Source organism: Leptodactylus fuscus, chromosome 6 (genome assembly GCF_031893055.1).
Source record: "Leptodactylus fuscus isolate aLepFus1 chromosome 6, aLepFus1.hap2, whole genome shotgun sequence".
Lineage (NCBI taxonomy): Eukaryota > Metazoa > Chordata > Amphibia > Anura > Leptodactylidae > Leptodactylus > Leptodactylus fuscus.
Window position 1 is genome coordinate 179,994,721 of NC_134270.1, and position 11,117 is coordinate 180,005,837.

Below are 11,117 nucleotides of genomic sequence, written 5' to 3' on the forward strand. Positions count from 1 at the left end.
TTTAAAATCCCAGGGGATTCCCAGGGGATTGAAACTCAATTTTTTAGGGCTCACCCCAAGGGCCAAAAAATAAAACACTGCTTTTTAAAGGCTCATCTCACCCAAAGAACCAACAAATCTCTGCCGGTGAAGGCTGAACTAAGTTACAGGGCCTAAATCTCTGCAGGTAGAGGCTGAAGTCACCTGAAGGGCCTCAATCTCTGCTGGAGCTCAGCTTAAGGGCCTGGAACTTCATTTGTACGGGCTCATGTTAAGGGCCAGAAAAGTGAATTTTGGAAGGTCTCACCACATCACACACACACAATGACAGATCAGGGGGGCATCATTTCCTGGGGTGTCATAGTGGACTTGGTGACCCTCCTGAGTCGTATGGTGGGATCCCCTGAAACGAAGCATTTTCTCCCATAGACTATAATGGGGTTCCATATTCGTTTGAATAGTCCAATATTGAGATGCTATTCGTAACAAATAATGAACATCAAATCTTTTACTGTTCGCTCATCTCTAGTGTCTATTGCTGATGTGTGAAGATGCTACAGCTGACTGGTATTTCTCTCTATTACTGTGGACACGTGGGACTCTGCTACAGCCTGGGAACCATCACCCACCTACCCCATGTGTTTATGGAAGCTTGGCAAGAGAGCAGCACCCTGTATACCTGGATGGCTTCAGACTTCTTGGGCAGTAGAACACAGTGGTAAGAAGAAAGGAGGAGGAGGAGGAAGGCTGTGATGAAGGACATTTGGGGCATTTTTTGTGGTTAATGGACACTAGTGCTGATACAAGATACCAAACTATCAGCTGTGAGCAGGAGATCTCACCACCTACCAAAGGAACTGCCACATGTTATCATGATAGCTGCCTATGTCCCCACCTCTGCCTGTTTCTGCCTGTTATATCTACATGCTGTGACCCCCCCCCCTCGTGTCCTCCAACCACAGTCGGCTGTATTATTAACATCACTTCACACAGAGAACTAAATGATCCTGCAGTGTGTCTGTGTTTCTTTCTTTTTAGTTGCTATGATTTCTAGGATTTCTCTATCTGCCATGAGCTTGTATGTGTTTCTCTCTTGTTATATACTACTGTACCATCTATGAAACTGTATCACTGAAATGTCCCCATTGTGGGACTATGAAAGAATTATCTTATCTTATACACTATTGTCCTATATACACCACTGTCCTCCTATATACATTACTGTCCTATATACACTACCGTTTTCCTTTGTGACAATGGCTTATGCACCAGTACATACAGTATATAGGTATATAGGACTACAAGCTCGGTACTCCCATAGCTGCTCTGATGAATTCAATGACTCCATATTAGTATATAATAAATGATCAGATACAGACGACACCCGAGGTATTTCTATGCGGTTATTAGACTTTTATTACAGACACATTATTCTAACACATTTATTTTATTGGTTTTGTGTCAGAAGTTTTTAATTTTAACAGAGATTTGTGTTTTCCATTCTGTTTTTGCAGGGGAAGGTCAGTTCACTGGGATACCCTGCCTCGGTCCTCAATAGTGACCTAAATCCAGTTTCACAGGCTCCTTTTTTGGTGCAGCCGGCGAATGCATATTTTTTAAAGCCTTGACCTAAATACAAGCAAATGGAAGAAAAAACAAACAATGAAATTCAGGTATCTGCTTCTTTTATCAACACTCTTCATTGGACCCCCAATATGGTTCCTAGAATGACTAACCCACAGTGATGTGCAAATGTTTTAGGCAGGTGCAGATTATAACAAATCCCATCTCACTACAACCATGACATTTGGTAAGACAATCCTCTAAAGATAAGACATTACCTGGGCGACCTCCCACTCCATGGAACTGAAAGCAGTCCTCCTGGTCACCGACACAAGGAAGGGGCTCATACTTGTCACATTCGTAGCTACCCTCAACAAAACATGATTTGCAGGAAAGTCCATTTTTTGTCAAATTTAGAGGTGGCACTAGATTAGAGGGAACATTGTACATCATTGGAAAGCCAAACGTAGCAATAAAATATGTACAAAACTAACAATAATGACAATTATAGACTATTGAGGTGTGTCTGCGGCTGGCCTCAATAGTTACAGAGTGATTTTCCCATAGACTTCAATACAGTGGTATAGCAGTCTATGATACAATCCATGCGAGGTGTTAAAATGCATATATACAATGTTCTCTAAGAAGAATACATCTGAATGAAGGCAGCTCAACCACAAAACAGACAGAAACAGGACCTTGCTCTGCTCTCGACCCCTACACGGATCCATAAAAAACACGGTTGTGTGCATGGGGTCATAGAAATGAATGGGTCTATGTGCTGTTAACACAACATATAGCATATGGGCACGACTATGGCCACATGTATGAGGCCCTACATAAGGATTCCATTTTATTGTTGAAGTCATTTTACCCAAAGAGTCATCTGCCAACTTAACCCATCTATTACATGGGGCTACATTTAGATTTTTTTTTTTTTGAGGGCTATTTTAAGTTCCCAATCCACCCCTATTCATACATACATATACATTCCACTTGTATACACGTTACATACATATACACACACTGCATACTCTGTATACATAGTCTATACGGATGTATAGACAGTTTTGCTTACCTTTCCTAAAGATGTTGTTGTAGCTGTCACTTGGATAGTAGTGGAGGGAATCAACAGCTGGGGTGGGGAAAATGAGAAGAGGATGGGAAAGAGCAGCTGCAGCAGAGGACAGAAGAGAATAACTGGGAGGCAGAAGATAGGAGAGGGCAGCTGCAGCAGAGGACAGAACTTGGCAGCTGAGGAGCACAGGATAGGAGAGGGCAACTGGGTAGCAGAAAGCAGAGGACAGAAGAGAATAACTGGGAAGCAGAGGATAGGAGAATGCAGCTTTAGAAGAGGACAGAACATGGCAGCTGGGGAACAAAGGATAGGAGAGGGCAACTGCAGAAGAGGGCAGAGGACAGAAAAGAATAACTGAGAAGCAGAGGACATGAGGGCAGCTACAGCAGAGGGTAGAGGACAGAAGATAGCAGCTGGGGAGCAAAGAATAGGAGAGGGCAGCTGCAGAAGAGGGAAGAGGACAGAAGAGAATATCTGGGAAGCAGAGAACATGAGGGCAACTGCAGCAGAGGACAGAAGAGGGCAGCTAGGGAGCTTATGATAGAAGAGGGCAGAAGAGAATAACTGGGAAACAGAAGATAGGAGAGGGCAACTGCAGCAGAGGATAGGAGAATGCATGTTCAGCATAGGCCAGAGGACAGAAGATGGCAGCTGAAGCAGAGGACAGAAGAGAATAACTGGGAATTAGATGATAGGAGAGGGCAGCTGCAGCAGAGGATAGGAGAATGCATGTTCAGCATAGGCCAGAGGACAGAAGATGGCAGCTGAAGCAGAGGCCAGAAGAGAATAACTGGGAAGTAGATGATAGGAGAGGGCAGCTGCAGCAGAGGACAGAACATGACAGCTGGGGAGAATAGGATAAGAGAGGGCAGCTGTAGCAGAGGGCAGAGGACAGAAGAGGGCAGCTACGGAGCATATGATAGGAGAGGGCAGCTGCAGAATAGCGCAGATGGGGACAAAGGACATAAAATGGAAATTAGAGAATAGAAGAAAAGAGTGAACAGCTAAGCATGAAGGAGCAGAGGACAGGGAATATCAGCAGCTGCAGGAGAAGACAGGGTACAGGAGACCTTTGCATTCTCTTCCTGCACTGCTCTCCTATGGAGCTTCCTCTATCTGGACCTCCTCTCCCTCATGCTGCCTCTGCATAATGGTACAGCAGTGCGGGGTAGACATGATTGGTAGGGGGAGCTCTGACTATGTCATATACAGCCATCCTGCTCTTTAGAATGGCCATGACAGTTTCTCCTCTGATGCTCTATAGCATTGTAATGGACATTATTGGGTCCCTCACAGGATTCTCTACTGGGACAGTTCAACACTTGGGGAAAAAAGTCATAGTGGGGCCCCTGTTTACACGTTGTTCACTGTGGCTGGTATACAGAATATATACAAACATTGGTCCCCCAAGTCCTAGTCATGGATACAATATGCCTAAACATAAAGAACATACATGTAAAATATTCATGGAAATTTAATGACATACTGTGCCCATAATATAGATATGTTACTTACGTGTCATTTTCTCTGAATTACAGTCATCTGAAGAACAGCATTGGAAGTTACTTATGAGCTGGAAACGTGTTGTAGACACATAGATAGGGCCATTGCACAACAAGGTTAAATTATGACAGCCCCTGCTGACCGTAGGGATCCAATGTCCATCTGGAAGAAGACAGAACACAGGAATGTTACGGAGTCTGACCGCGTTGTTACAATGTTTTCAATTGTATTCTGTTTGTAAGGCGTGCACATACGGGGTCAGTAATATATTCCATAGTAGCAGAGGACGAGTCTGCCGACCCTGTGGGAGGCGGTGGCTAAAAAAGAGCAAACCAGTTCACCCTACTTTTTGTGATTTACAGTACCTGGCAAAAATGGAGGCCAGCATGTGCAAGCAGAAAAGATGAATCCCTTGACATTAAGGATCAGATAGACGGCATCACTGATAGTGGGGTCCGTATTATGGGGAGAGATTAGAGAGATAGGAAATAATACACAAAAATTACAGTGCGGGGATTTTGGGGAAGTGATGATGAATGTGAGTTTTATTGTGCCATCCTGCTAAGAAAGGGTTAATAAAATCTGATCAATAAGCTAAATGTCTCCCCTGTGGGTAAGTCATCAGTATGGAAACTGCCTTTTCGGGCTGGAAAACCCCTTTAAGTTATCGGTATAGTTAGGACGTCTTTATATCCAACTTACCAAGTATGTTGTATTCGATACCCTGATAGCAAAAGTCGTCTTCATGTGGACACTCGACACATTCTCCTGTGCAGTCTACTTTACCGACAGCCTTACATTGATGACACTTCATGGCGCCATCTAAAATTAAATATCATTAATATATAGACAAATACATAAGGAACCCATCACCATAGGGTTCATGTTCATCATTCATCATCTAGTCCTTCAAGTCCTATAATGAGGAGAAGAACGTTAGTGGTAATGGATAAGAAGATGAATCAAGAATCTACGGAGGGGCCCTAACGTAAGAGCCCACTATCATAAGTGACCATTAGTGATGTGATCCTGTGAACTGAACCTCTCTACAGGCAACATGGCAGTCTCTGAGGACTTGGGAACCTGATTTTCTACAAGGCATGAGGTGGCCAAACATGTAGCCATAACTTTGTATAGTGATGGTTTGACACAGACCAAAATCATGTGTTAGTTTGTATTAGCCATAAGCAAAAATATGAAGTTCTCATCTGACTACTATACTACTACTACTACTATACTATTACTGTACTACTACTCCTACCACTATACTACTCCTACTACTACTATAATATTACTATACTATTACTGTACTACTAGTACCACTATACTACTCCTACTACTATACTATTACTGTACTACTCCTACTACTACTATAATATTACTATACTAATACTACTGCCACTATACTGCTACTAAAACTGCTTCTACTACTACTACTATACTATTACTGTACTACTACTACTACTCCTACCACTATATTACTCCTACTACTACTGCTGCTACTATACTATTACTGTACTATTACTACTACTACTACTGCTACTATACTATTACTGTACTACTACTATTATTACTACTACTACTACTGCTACTATACTATTACTGTACTACTACTACTACTACTACTACTACTATACTATTACTGTACTACTACTACTACTACTCCTACCACTATATTACTCCTACTACTACTGCTGCTACTATACTATTACTGTACTATTACTACTACTACTACTACTACTGCTACTATACTATTACTGTACTACTACTATTATTACTCCTACTACTACTGCTGCTACTATACTATTACTGTACTATTACTACTACTACTACTACTGCTGCTACTATACTATTACTGTACTATTACTATTACTACTACTACTGCTACTATACTATTACTGTACTACTACTACTATTATTACTACTACTACTACTACTGCTACTATACTATTACTGTACTACTACTACTACTACAATACTATTTATACTATTACTGTACTACTACTACTACTCCTACCACTATATTACTCCTACTACTACTGCTGCTACTATACTATTACTGTACTATTACTACTACTACTACTATACTATTACTGTACTACTACTACTATTATTACTACTACTACTACTACTGCTACTATACTATTACTGTACTACTACTACTACTACTACTACTACTGCTACTATACTATTACTGTACTACTACTACTACTACTACTACTACTATACTATTACTGTACTACTACTACTACTACTACTACTACTACTACTACTATACTATTACTGTACTACTACTACTACTCTTACCACTATATTACTCCTACTCCTACTACTACTGCTGCTACTATACTATTACTGTACTATTTCTACTATTATTACTACTACTACTGCTACTATACTATTACTGTACTACTACTACTATTACTACTACTACTACTGCTACTATACTATTACTGTACTACTACTACTATTATTACTACTACTACTACTACTGCTACTATACTATTACTGTACTACTACTACTACTACTATACTATTTATACTATTACTGTACTACTACTACTACTCCTACCACTATATTACTCCTACTACTACTGCTGCTACTATACTATTACTGTACTATTACTACTACTACTACTATACTATTACTGTACTACTACTACTATTACTACTACTACTACTACTACTACTGCTACTATACTATTACTGTACTACTACTACTACTACTACTACTACTATACTATTACTGTACTACTACTACTACTACTACTACTACTGCTACTATACTATTACTGTACTACTACTACTACTACTACTACTATACTATTACTGTACTACTACTACTACTACTACTACTACTATACTATTACTGTACTACTACTACTACTACTCTTACCACTATATTACTCCTACTCCTACTACTACTGCTGCTACTATACTATTACTGTACTATTTCTACTATTATTACTACTACTACTGCTACTATACTATTACTGTACTACTACTACTATTACTACTACTACTACTACTACTACTACTGCTACTATACTATTACTGTACTACTACTACTATTACTACTACTACTACTACTACTGCTACTATACTATTACTGTACTACTACTACTATTACTACTACTACTACTACTACTGCTACTATACTATTACTGTACTACTACTACTACTATTACTACTACTATACTATTACTATACTACTACTAAAACTACTACTACTACTCCTACCACTATATTACTCCTCCTCCTTCTACTACTACTACTACTACTACTACTACTACTACTACTACTACTACTATTAATACTACTACTACACTGCCCCAAAAAATAAAGGGCCCCTCCAATAACACCTCTTAGATCTGAATGAATGAAATCTTCTCATTGAATACTTTGTTCTGTACACAGTTGAATGTGATGACAACAAAATCACACAAAAATCATCAATGGAAATCAAATTTATTAGGCAATGGAGGCCGGGATTTGAAGTCCCCCCAAAATTAAAGTTGAAAAACATACTACAGGCTGATCCAACTTTGATGTAATGTCCATAAAACATGTCAGTATGAGGCTGAGTAGTGCGTGAAGGGCACCAGTGGAAAAGTTGCCAATCCTGGTGTTCTGTGGCAAATGCCAAGCGCCCGGCTCGGTGTTGGGCTGTGAGCACAACCCCCATCTGTGGACGTCGGACCTTTATACCATCCTCATGGAGTCAGTTTCTAACCATTTGTGCAGACACATACACATTTGTGGCCTGCTGGAGGTCATTTTGCAGGGCTCTGGCAGTGCTCCTCCTGTTCCTCCTTGGAGGAGGTAGCGGTCCTGCTGCAGGGTTGTTTCCCTCCATGTCTCCTGGTGTACTGGCCTGTCTCCTGGTAGCGCCTCCAGCCTCTGGACACTGCGCTGACAGACACAGCAAACCTTCTTCCCACCGCTCGCATTCATGTGCCATCCTGGCTGAGCTGCACTACCTGAGCCACTTGTGTGGGTTGTACAGTCCGTCTCATGCTACCACGAGTGTCAAAGCACAACCAACATTCAAAAGTAACCAAAACATCAGCCAGAAAGCATTGGTACTGAGATGTGGTCTGTGGTCCCCACCTGCAGAACCCTCCTTTATTGAGTGTCTCCATAATTGCCAATAATTTCCATCAGTTGCCTATTCCATTTGCACAACAGCAGGTGAAAGGGATTGCCAGTCAGTGTTGCTTGGAGTTACATGTATCTTAAGTGTTCCCTTTATTTTTCGAGCAGTGTATTATACTACTACTATACCAATACTACTATACTAATACTATACTAATACTACTATACTACTACTATACTAATACTACTATACTACTACTATACTAATACTACTATACTACTACTATACTACTACTACTATACTACTACTATACTAATACTACTATACTACTACTATACTAATACTACTATACTACTACTATACTAATACTACTATACTAATACTATACTAATACTACTATACTACTACTATACTACTACTACTATACTAATACTACTATACTACTACTATACTACTACTATACTAATACTACTATACTACTACTATACTAATACTACTATACTAATACTATACTAATACTACTATACTACTACTATACTAATACTACTATACTACTACTATACTAATACTACTATACTACTACTATACTAATACTACTATACTAATACTATACTAATACTACTATACTACTACTATACTAATACTACTATACTAATACTATACTAATACTACTATACTACTACTATACTAATACTACTATACTACTACTATACTAATACTACTATACTACTACTATACTACTACTACTATACTACTACTATACTAATACTACTACTACAGTAATACACAGAGCACAAGGAGGGAACTGAAGAACCCAACATTTGATAAATAACCACCTATCCAAACTAACTGAAAAGTGAAATATAATATTTGTCTCTTACCTACAGTGATCTCTCCCATGGCAATGACGAAGAAGATCAAAAAGTACTTCATGGTTGAAGAACCTGAAGCTCAAGTCATAGACAGATAGGCAGAGACGTCTTCAATGCTGGTGGAGTTATCTGAGCTTGGGTCGGAGGAGAGACTTTTATATCGGTAGCATCACGGCACAATGTATCACAATGACGTCTTGTTGCTACTTTTGGCAGGACTTCATAGCAAAACAAACATCTACCTGGCATACGTGTAATAACTGAACGTCAACAAGACTTGGACAATGGTGAGAAGCCTCTAAGATTGTCTGTACGTCTTACTGTACTGAGATATAATCTCTGAAATAGAGATTGTTGAAGATTTAGAAGATGAATCCAATGGATAAAACAAGCACACACTAAAGATTTCTCTAAATTCATGGCCATCATCTCCACTTTGGTCTTCAAGATGATTATTAAAGCCTGACTGTTTGGACACTTCAGATAAGCTGATACTATGTGATATTTGGACAGTCAGAAATTACAAAATTTTAGAATTCCCTGGAAGAAAACAAGTACCAAAAATTATCCCTTTATGGAAGTAAAGGAAGCAGCAGCACCACCAGACTAATAGAAGATCCATATAGACAATATTATATACTTGTACGCCCTTCACTTGAACTGGAATAGATCTGATCAAGGGGTTGCATCTTTTGAACAACGCATAATCCAATATAATTTGATGTACTTGTACCAGTTAGTTCCAGTCTTTAGTTTGCAAGGAGTGCACCCCCTGTTTTTTTGTGGAATTCTTCAGATTATGCTATCTTCTCCTAAATTCATGGCAGGGTTTTCATGTGGCGGTCATGGCAGGGAAAGGTGCTGCACACCGAAACCACACATGGTTTGCATGAATCCAAGGCAAGAAGATGTGTAGCACATAGAGACAATGTACTTTACCTGTACGTGCCCAGATTGTCCATGTGCTTTATGGCTCACTACAGCCTTGCAACCCGGCCATATGTAGTCTTGATGGCCTTCAACACATACACTAAGATGTGAGTCTGTAAGAACATGGCGTCAGTTGTGTCAGTATCAGCCCCAAGCTCATGCATGGAGATGGAACATCTGAAGGATTCGGCCGCCCTGGGCAATGTCTGTCTCTTCTACAGAAGCCAATAACAAGATGGTGTTTACTGCTTTGTAGCCAGAGGACTAACATGGAGTTCAAAGAAGATCTTATTTGGCACTAGATCTATATAAACATCAGCTCAGTGAGTGCGGGAGCTTAGAAGGTGCATTTGTCTAAGGTGTGCGGCGTCTTCAATGTGTCTTGAGATCATTGGCGTAAAGCCAGGGACTTCAGAAGAAACCGTTATTTGTTCATTGGACTCATAGTTGACAATGCGACGTGGTGCACATTCTGCATCATGGGTGCTCATCTTCATCAACCATTTGAGTAGGAATACTATTGTGTGGGGTTTATGAAAATTGTCCCTCTAGAAGCCCAGAATCTGGACCTACAGTAAATGAGCAACTTGCAACCCTGTGTATAACATAGAGAGGAATTTACTTGTACATGGGGCAGTTGGATGTGGGGATAGATTAGGGACGTTCAGGCGGGTGGCGAAACATCAACTCAAGGGTAGCACAATATGGATTCTGGGTAGAGAAGCTGGGCCATGACACTTCTCTGAGCAACCAGGGGAACATCTACTCTAGTAAGAATAGGAATGGAGGCAGAAGAGGCCAGACAGGGGGCTCATTTATCAGGGTAACACATTGGGCAATCTTGGGACACCACACAGGGCATTTCCATCAGGCTGACCAGGTTTAGTATTTCGTGATAGCCTTTCAGAACATTGGTGAAGACCCTGCAGTCATGGCGCACATTGAGACCGATCATAAAGATATTCGGAGACAGATGGTTGTCAAACATTATTTTAGAGATTAGGACCAAAACTTAGGGCAGAGAATCTCACATGTATTATTTTCCAACTCCAAGAGGCCACAGGAAAATAAGGATTTAATGAATGGCGTGGGACGG

At 40.3% G+C, this 11,117-nt stretch overlaps 1 protein-coding gene across 1 annotated transcript; it reads right to left on the reverse strand.

Moving 5' to 3' along the window:
* Window positions 1-1,456: 1,456 nt before the first annotated feature.
* On the reverse strand, window positions 1,457-9,200 carry LOC142209214 (phospholipase A2 inhibitor and Ly6/PLAUR domain-containing protein-like). Its single transcript, XM_075278143.1, has 5 exons — window positions 9,101-9,200; window positions 4,826-4,945; window positions 4,136-4,285; window positions 1,821-1,967; window positions 1,457-1,608 (listed from the first exon to the last, which is right to left on the reverse strand). Exons 1-5 carry the CDS (start codon window positions 9,150-9,152, stop codon window positions 1,457-1,459), a joined length of 621 nt encoding a protein of 206 aa, XP_075134244.1. The 5' UTR covers window positions 9,153-9,200.
* Window positions 9,201-11,117: the final 1,917 nt, after the last annotated feature.